Source organism: Barbus barbus, assembly GCF_936440315.1.
Source record: "Barbus barbus genome assembly, chromosome: 28".
Classification (NCBI taxonomy): Eukaryota; Metazoa; Chordata; class Actinopteri; order Cypriniformes; family Cyprinidae; genus Barbus; species Barbus barbus.
In genome coordinates, this window is record NC_136756.1 from 5,523,818 (window position 1) to 5,542,392 (window position 18,575).

An 18,575-nucleotide genomic window follows, 5' to 3' on the forward strand; every position below is an offset into this window, starting at 1 on the left:
TTCCAGGTACAGTGGCAATGTCAGTGATGTATGAGATATGACGTGCCGGTGGTGGGGGTAGTCTTGAGATCTGGCCTGAAAAAGCTAAGGTTGTAAATTAAATCCCGAATCTTCTGCGTGCTAAGATTGCTCCAGCAGTACCATTCCAGCAATTAGCATAATGCTATTAGACATAGATCAAAAGGTTCTCCAATATGACAGTCACTAACGGTGTCTAATACATGACTCTTAGCCTAGCGACAACCATTAACATTTATATTATATGCTATCACATTATCAAGGCTAATGAATGCCTAATGAGTGTGCTTTGCAGACGAATGGTTTGTCTCTTAGGTTAACCGTTTGGTTTCTGTATTAAGCCGTTAAGTTGGAGAATTAAATGTTTCATGGGCTGTGTTCTAATATCTAGTGAGATCCTACATAGGCAGCATTTTAAGGCATCACAGGGAAGGCTGTTGTAACACATAAGCAGCACAATCACGCTGCCTTTCACTTTCAGTTGAAAATCATGGCGGCAAAGCGATAGGAACATGATTCAATACCAAAAAAGTATTTATAAAAACAGTTCAATTTAATTAAACAATGAATATCCGTCCCAAGTCTTTGTTTGTATTTTGAATTACTGTGTTTAATAAAAGCTGCACTTGGGTTCATCACAACTGGCCTTCAGTGGATTGTTTGTTCCAATATCTTACCTAATTTATGCTTGAGTAATATTGTTTTTGCTTAAGTGTTGTGAGCAAAGCACGTGTACAGCTTAGCAACAGGCTAACGTTAAAACTCAGATATTATGCAAAACATATTACTTTTCAGATTGGCTAAAATATTTGTATCAGGATGTCTTTTGCCCCATGCATATGAGTCTTATGTGAGGTAAAAGACCAAACACTGATTTTCTCTGATTTACTTTTTTATGCACACTCAATTGTTGATAAAAAAAAGAGAAGGGATGAACTTGAGAGTCTCTGTTCTTTCTTTTGACATATTGCATGTTCAAATATTCATACAACAAAATATTCTTCAGGCTATGAAATTTTTTGTGAGAATGATGAAAAATGCTGGCGCTGATGGGAAAGGAGTTAAACAAAACAAATAATCTTATCATTCCTTTGCCACAAAATGTGCTGCTCCATCAATGCTCAATAAAAAGATGCATATTTTATAACTACGGGAGTAGTAAAAAGCACATGACAAATCATTCACATATGACCAGAAAGAAAATGCGGTCGTTTTCTACGCTGGGCTGAGAGAATTGGTAGCCAAAAGCATTATTAAACTAACTAAAATATTTACAAAGTGAGCACACTAGAGACAGGGGCTTTGTAGAGCTTTGTGAATGATAACTCTTTAAATTGGGCTTCTGCAGGAGCAGATTCAGTGTGGGGCTGTATGCTGCCTTAAGGGGATTCACTTAAATTTAGTCAATTAAAATAAGGCTGCAGAGTCTCTGTGCGGTAGGTCACTAATAGGTGCTTCTATTTTACAGCTGTATCCCTGTCCACTGGTCTTTGGCACACTGTCACTGACGTTCCCTCAAGCAGACAACTTAATCGCGGTACATGTCAAAGCTCCTTCAAATGGCCCAAGTAGGCAATAGATCTTAGTCAAGTTAGATATGGTGTTTAAATATGGCACTACCCTGCCTAAGGTCCAGTGTTGGGGAAAGTTACTTTTTGCATCACAATATTGTGTTACTCCATAACTAATTGCATTACGTTTATGGAAAGTAATGCATTAAGTTACTTTAGAGTTTTTGGGGTTTTTTTGTCACCTCATCTGGGCTTGCTTATTTATCTAGTTTCCTCACCATCTTCTGCGCTTGCTTACGACATCTCTGCTACTGAAACATACGGTTCAGGTGTTGTCATGAAAGACGTCGCTCATTCGGATCAGAACATTCACCTGCTTCTACAGCAATCAAACCACACAAAAAAATACCTGCGCTGAGAATGCACAAGGTTTCGATTCAACCACACATTATCCCCCATCCTCTGAGTTTCACACTCTGGGGATAAAAGAGCAAAAGTGGAGCTAAATCACTTTCCCCAGGGAAGAAAGAGATAAGTCATATTCTCAGTGGTGTAATCCATCATCTGCAGCTCATAACGTCTCCTGTGCTGAATCACGGCAGAGATGACTCTGGGCACACGAAACAAAGAGCTTTTCTCAAACTACAAACACCCATTAACTATCTCATTTTTAAAGCAACAGGATTTACAAGCAGTGAATGGAAAGAAACTTCAATTTGGTGTGAATAAGTGAATAAATGCATTGTATTTTAAATGGGCTCTTTAAAAGAAGCGTGATTTATATGTGATTTCTTCAAATGGGAATCTCGTGTGTCATCCTCAGAGCGCCTGAAGGGCCGTTCACACTGACAGCAACTAAATGGCTGCAGGTCTGCTATACTGCTGGTGCTAGTGAGCGCTCTTACTCCACTGATGAACCAGGAGGAAAAACATCAGCTTCACTGTCTTCACTTCTGCAGGTAACATCCTCATCATTTCCCCGCATATTCACATAAAGATGAGTTCCAATTGTCTCTGTCTTGTTGAAAAAAATGCCAGCTCTAGTTGAAAATGAATGACTTTTTTCAAACTGCTGCTATAGTGTTGACGCATTTCTTGATGCATTTTGCACACAAAAATGGTAAAAGCTCAAAAAAATGCAAAGCTTTATTCTAATTGGCTACTATTCTGGAAGTGTTTTCAATTTTGCATAATTAAAAAACAATGCTCAAGATGTTTACAGCATTTCACAAGATTTATAATGAGAAGAATATTAACACTTTCCAACAGAAGCTTAAAATGTACAAAAATGGTAACATTTTCATTCAGTGTCCCACTGCAATAAAGGCTTTGATTTACCACATAAAAGTGATGAAAATAAGACAGAAATATGCATATTAATTTTGTAACAAAGTGAAATATCACAAATAATAATAATAATAATAATAATGTTGTTACACAGCAAAAAATAAAAATAAATAAAAAATTATCTTGCTTTAGGTATAAATATCTAAACTTTCTTGAATCAAGACGCATTTACTTGAGAAGCAAAATTACAAAATATTAAGTCTTGTTTTCTGAACAAATTATTATAATTTTGTTAGTTTTTGCTTAAAACAAGAAAAATTTTCTTGGCAGATTACTCCTTTTTTCCCCCATAGGCAGATTTTTTTTTTTTTTTTTTTTGCGAAAGGGTCAAGAAAAAAAACATGTTTTTCTTATTTTAAGCAGATATTTTTTTTTCTACTTTGTAAGCAAAAACTAAGAAAATTAATGAAATCATTAAAAAACAGTCAATCAATCAATCAATCAATCAATCAATCAATCAATCAATCAATCAAAATAGTAATCAATATGTTGGCCAGATGGTCTTTTTCTCTCTATGTGGTTTTTGGCCAGAAAAAGCTGCAATGTAAACCAGAATTTATGCCGATAATCAAAATCTGACTATGTGAGACTGTAACAGTAACAGAGATCGGAGCTAATTGTCAATAAGAAAGTAAGAAAAAGTATGAAAAACAGTAAGAAAAAATATACACAGTCCCCTCCATAAGTATTGGAACAGTAAAGACAAAATTGCTCTGTTGGCTGTGGAGTCAAGACATTTACAAATATGATTAAAAGATAAATATGAGACAAAACTACAGAATGTCACATTTTATTATTAGCCGTTTCAACACATGTTTTACCAAATAAAAAGAAAAGCACTTTTAGGGTTCATCCACTCATTGATGTGAGCATAAGTATTGGGACAGTTGAACATAAGGGAGATATAAAAGATTAAAAGCTATTATTTAGTTGCAGATCCCTTGCACACAATCACAGCAGTGAGTCTGGGACCCATAGACATCCAAATTCATTCTGCTATTGTCATCATACATTAAGTCATCATCTGTAAAGCATGGTGGAGGTGGTGTCATGGCATGGGGATGCATGGCTGCCTCTGGAACAGGCCCTCTCAACTTTACTGATGACTTAATTGAATCAGAGTCTCAGAGCCAAAATCTTCCAAAAAGCGTTCTGCAAAGCAGCATATCACAGTGGTCAGAGACTCAGTGGTCAGAGACTGGTCAGAAACTCTCCCTGAAGTGCTTGCTTAAAACATCATGACAGAAGTAAGCCATTAAGCCAACATATCCCTGTCTTACAGGAGCACATTTCTGCATTAATGTGCGCTGTAGTGCAGCACATAAACACATAAAGTGCAGCTATTTGTGGGGGAAAATGGCTGTGGATTTACACTGATAGCCTTTCGCATCATCCTGATTAGCCCTGATGGCTTCCTTAAGAGGGCCATTGAAGCCTGTTGATTCTCTTGCTCAGCACAACTAAGTGCATGGGTGGTGATAACTTACACCACATGTGCTCTCGCTGATAAGCAACGGGACAATTCTTCCATTGCTCTTCTGAGCAGCAGCAACACAGCTGTGTATACATGCACAACTGCATTAGCGCACACACACACAAATAAAAAAATCAGGGGAACTGTACCACAATTTAAAATAATGCATGCTTGCAAGTTAAAAAACTAATTCAACTTTTAATGAAGTTGATCATTAGCCTATATCATCTTAATACTGTGTGTAATTTATAATGAAATGTATAAGTTGTAGTTATAAAAGTTGTAGTTCACTAGAAAATGAAATTATCTTGATACCTTGCAATATCACATAACAGATTTAGTTTTAAAAACTTTTAAAAGTCGACTTCCCTAACACTCCCAAAGATTCAGCCATATGCAAAGAAGCCCAATTACTGTATTTGACGCTTTGTTTTCTTTTGTAGCATTAAGAGGAGAGTGCAGCTCAAAACCTTCTAGCAGAGTCCAGCTCAACATCTGCATGCTCTGAAGATGTGAAACAAACAAAAACAATTTAATGACAAGCATGCTGGGTTTAGAGAAGAGAGTTAGTGAAGCGGATCCAAACAACAGATAAATGAGAAGATCTTTGCCACAGATGCGCAAAACTATAAACTGTGAAGTTGGTGTTTATACTGAAATAGCTTCTCTAAAGGACGACCGAGTCAGAAGAGCTGACTTAAACTACTTAAACAATATTTCAGCTAGTTTCAGCCAAAGCAACATCTCTCATTTTCTTTAGTTTAACTTGATGTACTAAAAATAACTAGAACTGAAATAAAATTTTATGAAAAAATAACATAAAAAAGATAAAAACACACAACAAAAATACTAAAACATTAGCAAAAGTTCAAATGAAAATGGAAAATACAAAAAATAATAATTACATTGTAGTGTCTCAACATGTGTTAGAGTAAAATTCATAATTAAGTCTAAGGCATTCTTAACAATGCCATAAAGACATTAGTAGTTAGCGTCTACGTTTTCTCTTTCAAGTGAACTACAGTCATAACGAAGCAACAATTTGAATCTTGTCCAACAACTTAAAGTTAGTTAAACTGTCGATATGTCTATAGTTAGCTGCTGAATAATACAAATGTTTCTTGAGCATATTAGAATGATTTCTGAAGGCTGGAGCAATGATGCTGAAAATTCAGCTTTGATCACAAAAATAAATTACATTTTACAATATATTCAAATAGAGACCAGTTATTTTAAATTGTAATAATATTTCACAATTTTACTGTTCTTACTGTATTTTTGATTAAATCATTGCAGCCTTGGTGAGCTGCTATGATAATAATAATGTTATTACATTGAAAAAATATTATTGAATAAAGCTGCATTTATATAAGAAGCGAAATGACTCAAGATATTAAGTCTTGTTTTATGAAAAAGTCATACACAATTGTTAGTTTTTGCTTAAACACAAAAATATCTGCCAATGGGGTAAGAAAAAAAAATCTTAATTCATAAGCAAAATTATTTTTCTCGCCCCACTGGCACAGAATTTTTTTTTTCCCAAAAAAAGTTTTTTTTTTTTGGTGTAGTATTCTGCATGATGCCATCTACTTATTTCTTGATTAATTACTTGACATCAAGTTTGGTTTGAAAATTTCCATTGGAAATCTTACTGAAATTCTATCTAAATTGAACAATTTCAAATAAATCAATTAAACCATTAAAAAAAACAGTCAATCAATCAGTCACTATAATTAGATTTTTTTTATGCAAAATACATTTTTTACATGAGACTTCTTTAAAAAAAAAAAAAAAAAAAAAAATCAATATATAAACATATAAATGTTTCCAACCTCAAACGTTTGAACAGTAGCGTACAAAAGGAAAAGCCAAGTACAAGTTGTTTTGTACGGTGATATTAATAGGTGTTGTTCCGGATAGTAGTTTTTTATTGTTATAATACTGCGTGGGGGGGTGGGGGGGGGGGGTGGGGGGGGGTGTTCTCATGTTGTTGAATAGAGCGAGGGCACGTGATTCGAAAAAAATCACTGGCCTACTTAAGCTTCGTGATTATTCAGGCTGTACACTACATAAATAACCATCAAAGCCTTTTTCAGATTTTTTGATTATGGAAGCCAGCAAAATTGTTTCCTGTGTAATCATGCCCATCAATATGAAGATGGTCCTCCGTAAAAAACAAACCCAGGCAGAATCACAGAGAGGCGAAGAAATAACAAGGTGCACCTGATTATACCGATCCATGAGGGACGTGTGTAAACCGTTCCACAGCTGCTTCTTCATGAAGAAGGATGACAAATGAGGGATAGCACCAAATTATTTAACAAGGACAACCTGCCTTTTCTTCAGAAGCACAAACAAAACCCTTCCTCTCCCGTGAAACACCACAAGCAGTTCATTACACCTGCTGCAGAATGTATTCAGTTGTGAAATCAGAGTGGCAAATGGATAGGCTATGATGTATTTTGGTATGTATTGTTTTATTCAAAATTCAAATTTCAAAGAAAATGCTCTTAGGTAATTGTTTATTAATGACTTTCAGAGTGGATTGCAGTTGAACACCCAGGGATATGCTATTCCATCTCTACACAGCGCCGGTGAAATAGAAATGATTTATGCTGGGACTCGTGTATGTGAATGTGGCTTGAAGACACTGAACAGCTGTACGTGTCAATCAAAATGAAAGATTCAAGTGATACATTTTGATACATTAGTTTTATTTTATAGGACTTTAATGCAAAATATTGTAGCTAGAATAATTACACCTGATTACTAATTAAATGAATGGTGTACTGTCACTGGGAAATTCTCAGCAGTCCAACACTGCAACAAAAACATTACATAAATAAAAATGATCGGAGTACATGTTACAAGAAAATACAGTTCAGTCTTCAAAATTTCATGTTTAGTTCAATGTGTTACTTGCCATTTCTTTGCAATTATTTGTGAAATCTCCTAGCCATTACTGAATGAAAACAGATACTTTTTTATTTTTCAGTGAAGTCATAGTAAGTCATTTAAACTTTATTTTTTTTTGCATTTTAATGTTCAAATGTCCCACGAAGGTTAAAAAACCGTGTGAAACTGTATTGTGCAACACTAAGCATGATTTGCATGTGTAATTCAGCGAGCCTGTCATATCGGAATATATAAATACTTGTTTTACATTTTTTAGAATTTGAATAAAGAGTCAAGATAGACTTAAAAATTGTGGCTGATATTATACTAAATTCATTCATTACACTGCAATGGAGGGTTGAGCAAATTGAGCACATTGCATTGTAGCAAACAGTATCCTAAGCAGTGCTTTGTTGTATGCTGTACATTTGGTCAAATGCAGTAGGTCATATTTTATATGCATACACAAAATTCACATAATATGCGCAGTATATAGTGCATACTTAATCTTGCAGAAATAGTAAGAGTGATATGATAGTGGGCCATTCTGAACACAGTCATTAACATTAGATCTACTGAAAGGACTAATTCTGCCCTCTATTGGATAATAAGAGAATGCATCTGAATGATGCAATCAAAATCTTTAGATTTAAATGAAAACATCTCACCAAGAGCAACCCCCCCCCCCCCCCCCCAAAAAAAAAAAAAAAACTTCCAAATTTGTGAAAGGAGCTTTACTTTCACTATTAATAATATGCTGTGTGCAAAGGTGTGTGATGTAGGCTACAATATGTATCAAAATCTGAAAGTATGACAAAAATATGTCCTAACAGGAAGTGTCATGGAGCCTGGTGAGTAATCAATGCATGAACGCCAACGGGCTGCAGGGAGTCTGTAACAGTGAGATGTTCTGTCAGCAGATGATGGTGATGAATGGGGCTACGGTTTTGTTTGCTTTTGCACTTGTCGGGCCTCTGACAATGGCCTGTTGGGACAAGTTACCGATGGAATCAGAAGTGGAAAGTTTGCCAAAGTTTGGAAGTGAACCGATGTGTTCGCCCATGAACTCACAATTAAACCGCAATCAAAGAATTTAAGGTGGTATTGAACAAAGATAAGGAGCTTCAATGCACGGAAACTTTTGTTACTTCCAACAGAACATGTGTAGGCAAGTTATCATTGATAAGTGTAACAAGACTTAGAGTACTATGAAAGCCTGGTCAAGTTACAGATGATCTTATGACAATATACAGTTACACTTTATTTTATGGTGTCCTTGTTACAGTGTAATTATACCTTTAAGTACTGAGTAATATTATTTAACTACTTACTATATGGTTAGAGGTAGGTTTAGGGTTTGGCTTAGGGTTACTTGCATGCAATTATGCATAATTAAGTGTTATTATAATAGTAAGTACATGGGGTTCTGTTAATGCAAAATAAGGAAATAATATGTGCTTTATAAGTAATAAACAGCCAAAATGCTTGTGAAATGCATGTTAATAAGCAACTAGTTAATAGTGAGAACTGGTTTGATTAAAGTTCACATTCATATTACACAATTTTAAATAATTCACAAATGATACGCAAATCTAAAAGTTGCTGAAATGAAATTGACATCTACTTCTCAGATCAGTTCTAAATGTGGCACCACCCTAGTGAACACAACTCTGAATTCCTTCAAGTAAATGAGCGACATAGAGAAAATGAAAGATCTTTGTGAGGGGAATTATCTAATGCTCACACAGCCGCCAGGGATTTATTAAATAACCTGCCCACTTGGAACAAATGAGGTTAAATTCATTTAAAATAAATGATAAAGCATGTTGTCAAAATAAATGAAGAGTGTCTGATCTCATATGCCAGCTTTAAACTGACCTTTAAATGAAATGTGTCTCTGTGTCAGTGTTATGGAATCCTGATGCTGTTGCAAATCCTTTTCATTTGTGAGTCAAAATCAACAAGTACTTAGCAGTAATTGAGACAGCAAACACATGTAAGCTTAATAAATCCAAGAGAACTGTTCACGGTAATTAACTTCTTAACATTTACATGTGTATGATGCATAAATTAGCATCATAAGGGATGTGTCATGGTAACCATGTTGAAAAAAACAGCATATGCTGGTTAGGTAGGTTTTGAAGCTTGGATGCTGGTTTGAGCTGGTCCTTAGCTGGTCATGTGTTGGTCCTGAGCAGGAGGGACCAGTTTAGGACCAGCACATGACCAGCTCAAACCAGCATCCATGCTTCAAAACCTACCTAACCAGCATATGCTGTTTTTTTCAACAAGTAATTTAGAACTTATCAAGAGTATGAAACACTTCAACAGAAATAACTCAAATACTGACCTCGCAAATTTGAAGCCTATTTATGAAATATTGTGTGTGTCATCAAGCAGCACGCAGACTCAACCAGCAAAGTTTCACAAAAGTAAAATATTTCATTGTGTTTGGGGCAAATATCTGCACTCCATGAATGCTGAATTTGGGAGCTGTAGCTAACTGCTGTAATCACTGTAAAAAAAGTTGTTTCAGCTTAAAATAATTTGTTTCCCCGCTGACTTAAAATTTTAGTTTAGTCAACTAAAATATTCCAGTTGTCCCTCAAATTAACATTGAGTAACTTAAAATTTCAAGTTGACTAAACTATTGTTGAAACAACTTTTTGAAACAATTTTTTTTACAGTGTGGTAATACAATGAAGTGAAAATAAAGGAATTTTCAGTTTAGACTCATCTGTGACATAATGCTATTACTAAAGACAGTAGTTTCCACTCATCCTTTAGTTTGTAAAAAATAAACAAATATGACTTTCACAGTGATTCACTTGATGGTGAAAAAAGCAAATGTATGTTTTGGTATAATGTTTATACTTGTTTTTTCAGTGGAAAATGTGTTAGTGTCATGATCACACATTATGTTAAAGTGCCTCTATTATGGATTTTTGAAAATGAGCTTTGAATGAAAACATCCTGCAAAGTTTCAAATCTAAAAGTGCACCGTGTATAAAGTGTTTGTCTCTCAAAAGAAAGAGTCGACTCTTGAAACATTGAAACGAGTCGTTTTAAAACGAATCCCAAGCCGTTTCATGTTGACATTAGCATATTGCCCGCCCACTTGTTGGTCTGAATGAAAATGCAAATTCATTCTTTGCCACTAGGTGGCACTTCTGGGGCGGTAAAAATAGCTGTTTCCCTGCACTGCGATCACAAACGCTGCTTTATCGAGGAGTGTCTTGCTGCAGCCCTCAAGATCCAGGGGGTGTGGTTGGATCCAGATCCAACTCCTCCCACCTTACATATACCTAAACCTATCCATCTCCACCCCCTGATCCCTAAACCCACCCATCTCCAGCCCTAAACCTACCCATCTCCACCCCTGATCCCTAAACCCACCCATCTCCAGCCCTAAACCTACCCATCTCCACCCCTGATCCCTAAACCCACCCACCTCCACCCCTAAACCTACCCATCTCCACCCCCTGATCCCTAAACCCACCCATCTCCACCCCTAAACCTACCCATCTCCACCCCCTGATCCCTAAACCCACCCATCTCCACCCCTAAACCTACCCATCTCCAACCCCTGATCCCTAAACCCACCTATCTCCAGCCCTAAACCTACCCATCTCCACCCCCTGATCCCTAAACCCACCCATATCCAGCCCTAAACCTACCCATCTCCACCCCCTGATCCCTAAACCCACCCATCTCCAGCCCTAAACCTACCCATCTCCACCCCCTGATCCCTAAACCCACCCATCTCCACCCCTAAACCTACCCATCTCCACCCCCTGATCCCTAAACCCACCCATCTCCAGCCCTAAACCTACCAATCTCCACCCCCTGATCCCTAAACCCACTTATCTCCACCCCTAAACCTACCCATCTCCACCCCCTGATACCTAAACCCACCCATCTCCAGCCCTAAACCTACCAATCTCCACCCCCTGATCCCTAAACCCACTTATCTCCACCCCTAAACCTACCAATCTCCAGCCCCTGATCCCTAAACCCACTTATCTCCACCCCTAAACCTACCAATCACCACCCCCTGATCCCTAAACCCACTTATCTCCACCCCTAAACCTACCAATCTCCACCCCCTGATCCCTAAACCCACTTATCTCCACCCCTAAACCTACCAATCTCCACCCCCTGATCCCTAAACCCACTTATCTCCACCCCTAAACCTACCAATCTCCACCCCCTGATCCCTAAACCCACCCATCTCCAGCCCTAAACCTACCAATCTCCACCCCCTGATCCCTAAACCCACTTATCTCCACCCCTAAACCTACCCATCTCCACCCCCTGATACCTAAACCCACCCATCTCCAGCCCTAAACCTACCAATCTCCACCCCCTGATCCCTAAACCCACTTATCTCCACCCCTAAACCTACCAATCTCCAGCCCCTGATCCCTAAACCCACTTATCTCCACCCCTAAACCTACCAATCACCACCCCCTGATCCCTAAACCCACTTATCTCCACCCCTAAACCTACCAATCTCCACCCCCTGATCCCTAAACTCACTTATCTCCACCCCTAAACCTACCAATCTCCACCCCCTGATCCCTAAACCCACTTATCTCCACCCCTAAACCTACCAATCTCCAGCCCCTAGATGTGGATCCAACCACGCCTCCTGGATCTTGTGGGCTGCAGCGACATGGGCTTTATCATTCATTACAGACAAGATGAAATGAAAATGAGACCATTCGGACCAATCACAGCAGATTAGCGTCATGCAAAAAGGGGTTTGGAAAAATGAATCATTGAACGAATTGTTTGGGGGTCGTTGAGCAAGTAAGGTAAAAAATAAATTAGTGCTGTCAAACGATTAATCGCGATTAATCGCGTCCAAAATAAAAGTTTTTGTTTGCATAATATATGTATGTGTGCTGTGTATATTTATTACGTATACATAAATACACACACTCATATATTGAATGTAAATATTTAAGAAAAATATGTTTTGTTTATATATTAAATATATTTATTTATAATAAAGATCAGATGAATATAAATATAGACGTAAATACATGTAAATATCTTCAAAATATATACTGTATGTGTGTGTATTTATATATATATATATATATACATAATAAATATACATGGTACACTCACATATATTATGCAAACAAAAACTTTTATTTTGGATGCGATTAATCGTGATTAATCGTTTGACAGCACTAAAATAAATGCATATTATAAGACAATGAAAGTGTTTTTTGACCTTGCATGCTTTTCAACTTGTTGTTGGGGACTCCCAAAACCAAAATATGAACCTTTCATTACCCATAGGGGCACTCTAAGTATTATAACTATACTTGCAAAACATTGTGAATAGTAACATTTATCCTGGTGCAGTATCTTTCTCCATAGACCCCATTGGAAATGCTGAAAGTCTGTTACTTACTCTGAACCCGGAATATTATTACAATCTGTATCATAAACTGTGTATATTATCCGTATAACTTGGCTTTTTAAGCCCAAATAATGGGATGTATACAAACACTAATTTCCTATGCGCAGCATTACTAATGCTAACACTGTGTGGTAATTCTGTCCTAAAGAGCCCTTCCACTGTTTCCTCACTTATGCAATCAGCACTTTCTAGTGCCATGGGGGCTTTACATAAACCACAAAACACAAATCCTTCGTTCCTGAAGCAAACTGAAAGTCTGAGGATTGTCAGCAGCAGCAGTTTATCTGATTGAGACTCTGTACTGTGCGATTAGCTGATCTGAGAGATAACCTCACATACACAAATGAGTCAGACGCACCTAATGAACTGATCACTGCACCACAGACAGTTATCATAAACATACACTTCAAGAGCTCTGTGAATAATGAGTGATTCATTAAGGAGATCACACGTGGTGATTCAGGACATGTTCAACATCTTTTACCAGCAGAAAAAACAGAGTACAACATGTTTGAGAAAAATCTGGGTGGCAGAACTCTGTGATTGATTGTTCAGTCTTTAGAAATATTTGTTGATTTTAGCTACAAATATTATGGAACACAAATCTCTAACAAATCAAATCCAAACTAGCAGCATTGACTCCAAACATGCCAAAATATGCTTGAGTTTGAAAGCATTCCTTCATACAAATATTCATCCCTACAGCCCCCCATATATAGCAAACAGATAAGCTCAATGAAATGTATTTAAATATACATAAATATGCATTTCTAAATATATTTCAGGGGCAAGAGAATACATTTCCAGTTCACAGTTGCCCTATATTTAGGCTAGATACAAATGCAGGTGGCCTACTAGACAACAAAACTAGATTTATAATGATTTAATAATATTTAATATGTTTTATATATTGCAATATTGCATTTTGGGGGGCATTTTAAATTATGTTCCTTACTGAAGTAAGTTCACAGGCATTCCAGACAAGTTTTAGTCAAGTTTTTATTCATATGTGACATGCAAATGTATTTTCTTGGATTGAAATATATAGAGCAAAAAAAAATTAAATGCATTATTGAATATATATTTGCGATATATATTCAAAATTATTTGAAAAAACTGTCAAAAATATATTGGGAGAAAATATATTTATGCAAATATATTTTTGCTCTTTTTTTGTATATTTTGAAATATATTTGAAAATATATATACTTTGTTTTTTGTTTGTTTTTTGCTATATGGGAGGAGCAAAGAAAATAGCCTAAAATTTCTATCATTATTGAATTATTCAGTTTAGTGTAAATTGATATAAATATGGAGACACACGATTTGAAGGAAGGGATATGTTTACTTCGCTGGTGTGTTTTATGACAGATATGGTCCCTGTTATCTGTTGCTGTATAAAAGGAGCTTTATGAAGAATTAAAAATGTCTACTTTTGACAAAATGGGTTTGAAACAACCTGTAATGACGTTCGGTGAACTTCTCCTTGAACCTTTCTTTTTCTTTTTTTGCTCATACTTTAGTTTGGGAACCAATTCTCACTATTAACTATGATTTTTGCGTCAATAAACTCCTAATGTGCTTCTTATTAATAGTTTAGTTGTTAAGTTTGGGTATGAGGGTGGTGGTGGCGCAGTGGATAAGACACATGCCTTTGGTGTGAGAGACCCGGGTTCGAATCCACTGTGAGACACCAATGTGTCCCTGAGCAAGACACTTAACCCCTAGTTGCTCCAGAGGCGTGCGACCTCTGACATATATAGCAATTGTAAGTCGCTTTGGATAAAAGCGTCAGCTAAATGAATAAATGTAAATATGAAGCAGGACTATAAGAGATGCACAATATGGTCATTCAGAATAAGGCATTAATATGTGCTTTAAAAGTACTAATAAACAACATGTGTGCTAATATGCATGCTAATAAGAATTGGTCCTTTTTTTCTTCATGAAAACAAATTTGACTCACCCACACTGATGTAGTTGGCAGCCAGGAAGAAGTTCCAGTGTAAGAGTGTGCTGCTGCGGGACGAATCTGTGTCATTGATGAAGCTCACAGATCTCATGGACAAATTAGGAGAATCCGTACTGATGCTCTGACTGCCAGAGAACAGGGAGGTGTTCAGAGATACTGCATCCATATTGCTTAGTTTGTTTTCATTCAACAGAAATTCACATGCAGATGCATTCAGCAGCCCCAGAAACAGTCATGCGTGATTCCGGTTCTACAGATTCCTGAAAAAAGTTATGCGTTGGTGCTCTTGATAAAGCAAGATCCTCTGGTTTCCAGTGTACAGCAGGACGCTCAGCAGATGTTCAGCGTCTGGGTTTGGGAGTGATTGTGGTTGGAGGTGTGGTACAACCGTCTGACGGAGCTCCACAGCTAGTAATTGACTTGTAGACACGAGGTCAGTGTGCCAATGACCTGCAGCAAAACCACAGAGGGAAGTACACCTGAGAACACAGAGCACAAGCAAGACTTTCACACAAACAGTTTATAAACATTTACTTATACTAGAATTTTTATTTGAAAGACACACCCATATATATATATATAGTACTGAGTAATATTAATTGTATTTACTATATGGTTAGGGTTAGGACTAGGGTTTTACTCAGGGTTACTAATTAATTATGCATAATTTATTGTTATTATAATAGTAAGTACATGTAACGTGTAACAAGGACACATTAAAATAAAGTGTTCCCATATATATATATACATCTGTTATCTGTTATCTGTTGCTGTATAAAAGCTTTATGAAGAATTAAACATTTCTAAATTTCTACTCCAAAACACACACACACACACACACACACACAAATTAATATCGAAAAGTATTTAATCTGTCATTCATTAAATGTTATATGACTTTTTAAAGACTGTGTCAGGTTTGAGTGTAAAGCCATCATTAAATGGATGTAAATCTCTGAATCAGAGAATCTGTGGTATGGCAAAGGACTTAAAAAAGGTAAAAAGTAGTTTAGAATAAAGTAATAATGTTGGTTCCTGGTCACATAAGCTTGACAAATAAGGCTGGACTAAACCATATAAACTCCTGATGTGCTTCACAGAAAGCAATGGCAGTAAAAGAGCGTAATATAGTCTATCTGTGCACATATGCGCACTTGTTTCTGTCTATTTGAATTCCAGTTTACCAATCAAATATAAACTGGGTGACTGAGTTACTGAGTCTAAACTCTGTAACACTTCTATTTTTCTCATTAATGCCCCCCCCCCCTGAAAAATTGTAACGATATATGATATATACTGACTTTCACTGCCATATTTATGCATCACAAAATTGTTTTAGCATGGTACATGTCTGAAAACTGCTTTTGTACAGGTCCAAAAAAAACATACTACATCCTAAAGATCATGATATTATTGTAGTGACATAGTGACAAAACCAAAACAAAATCTATCACCATGGTGCATTTTCAAAAAACTTGGAACCATGTCCAATAATAGTATTACCACCATGGTAACATGTCCCAGAAACACACAGTGAAGTGTATCACATAAACATAGGAATGAATGGAAACTTTCGTATTACTGTAGAGATTCAAAACAAATGATGTAATCCCTCAAGTCTTATCTTTTATTTTTGCATGGCTGCCCATCAGATCGACACTGCAAGAGAGCAGTGAACAGCTGAACACTCCCAATATAATCAGCGCTGATCTCTTTCTGAATTGGATTCTCCATTCTGTCAGGAGTGGGACTTCATGAGCTGTGCTGGAGACATGTCAACAATGGCTGTAATGTTCACTTTGAGTGTTCGTTGTGTTTGACGTGACATGTTGATACCTGAGGATGCAGGACTGGACGTGTCAGCTATGTAACACCTGGCCTCAGGTAACAGACCAGGCGATGAGACGATCCCTTCCCTCTAAAACACGACCCCCAGTCTCAGCTAAAACACATCTGTCTGGCTTAGGATCCACTACATTCCTCAGTAGACAAAACAATGGAGGTGTATTAGGAAACACTTCACTTGATTCCTGTATATTTAATGCATTGTAGAGGTATGCTTAAAGCAATATAGGCCTTTTTAATGAACTTAAAAAAAAAATTCCCTTGTGAAAAGAGGCACTTTTTACAGAAATAATACATTTTACAATGTTAATTTCAAACTCTGTCTGAGTCCGAAATTCTTGTATTCGTCATCTTTTCCTATCAAAATGCTTTTATGCGAAAACGCATAAAATCGAACTCAGTCTGATTTTTTTTAATGACGGATGAAAGTTTCGGAGGCAGTGTGTAAACGTGATTGACGCAATATGAGGTCTTATTTATTTTTCAATGTGAGAAAATTTCGGACTCAATGTGCAATGGCCTTTAACTGCATGTCATAAATTTAAAAATAAATGTATTTTTAAATGCCATTAGATGAACTTAGTAGTGCTTTTTGACCCACTTTTATAAGTCTTTATCTTTAACTTGTACAGATAAGCATTTATGGTAGCTAGCATATTCTTTAATGTCATGCATTTCTATTTATTTGAAACTTAATGATTAAGTTGCAATTTAGTACATTTAAAATGCATTAACTTTAATTGTGATATCAAATAACACCCTTTAGCATGTTAGTCAGCACATTAAAATAAATGTACTTCTGCATGACAAAAGACGATTAAAACAAAGATTTTAAACTGAAACCTTCAATTTGACATAATTACAAAGTGCGCTTTTATTCTGGCTTTTTATTATATTAATATATTTTTTGCAAATACAGTTTTATTCTTTTAAGATTTGAAGCACACTAGAAGTGCACATTCAAAACAATTAAGCACACTTCTTTTCACAAGGGCTGTCTGTGATCAACAGCATTTGAAGCATTGTAAGCTTTATATGCATTGATTCAGAATGTAAATTATACTGCATTAAAATAGTCTACAATGCTTATCTATTCATGGCTTAACCTTAAAAGAGTAATGCATTATTAACAATTTACTTTAATAGTTATAATGAATGCATTATACTCTTTAAGGGCGTAACCTGAGTATCTTCATGTATTCTATTCATGCATTAACACAAAAAACATATTATAGGATGTATTGGCATTAGGAACACTATTTTCCTGTTTGGATATTGTGCAGTTGCTTTGACACAATTTGTATTGTTAAAAGCACTATATAAATAAAGGTGACTTGACTATGAATGCATTAACAATACCTTTAAATGCATTATGTAAACATGCTTCAACTAACGTGATATAGTATGGGTGAATCGTTAAAACCATCCCAAGATATACAGCATGTCTCTAACAAATAAGAAAAAGCTGTGTCTCACCAAATTATATATTGTAAATAATTAAGGTAATTAATAGGTGCGTTGATTCAAAACAAGTAATTCAAGAATGAAATGTCTGTACTTGTGGTCCGTTTTGTGTCATTATGTATTTTATTTTTTAGTAAAACCTTTTAGATATTGGTTGTGGACTTGGTGCTTTGCTTTGCAGAGTCTATTTTCTATATATATTTATTTTTCTTCATACTAAATATAATTTAAAAAAATTATGAACACAAAATTATATATAAAGACATTATTTATATTACAGTAAGTGCATTCTGCACCTCAGTGTGTAATGTGACAAAATAAATTAACAATACTATTTTATTGTTGTTATTATTATTATTATGAATAATTACATTATATTAACTGTAAATTGTTACATATTAAGCATTTGTTGTACTGCCTTTATGCTGCTTTAAAGACTAAAAATATATACTGTATATTACAGTAAATTACAGCATTACAATATAGGAATCTAATGAGAATCACTTTATGGATGCAATACAGTAAGCATTTTTGAATAATTATCACAAAATCAAGGTTTTAATGAATATACTTGTATTTAGGGTGAAATGTGCAATGAAATGTTTTCTCTTG

General features: G+C 35.9%; 1 protein-coding gene across 1 annotated transcript in view; it reads right to left on the reverse strand.

The window, feature by feature from the left end:
- The window catches only part of plch2a (phospholipase C, eta 2a), a 125,002-nt gene that overhangs the window by 101,661 nt on the left and 4,766 nt on the right, over positions 1-18,575 (reverse strand). The window contains exon 2 of the mRNA XM_079383208.1: positions 14,649-15,133. Coding sequence (XP_079239334.1) covers positions 14,649-14,820 — 172 coding nt within the window. The 5' untranslated portion in view covers positions 14,821-15,133. The remainder of the gene's footprint in view (positions 1-14,648; positions 15,134-18,575) is intronic.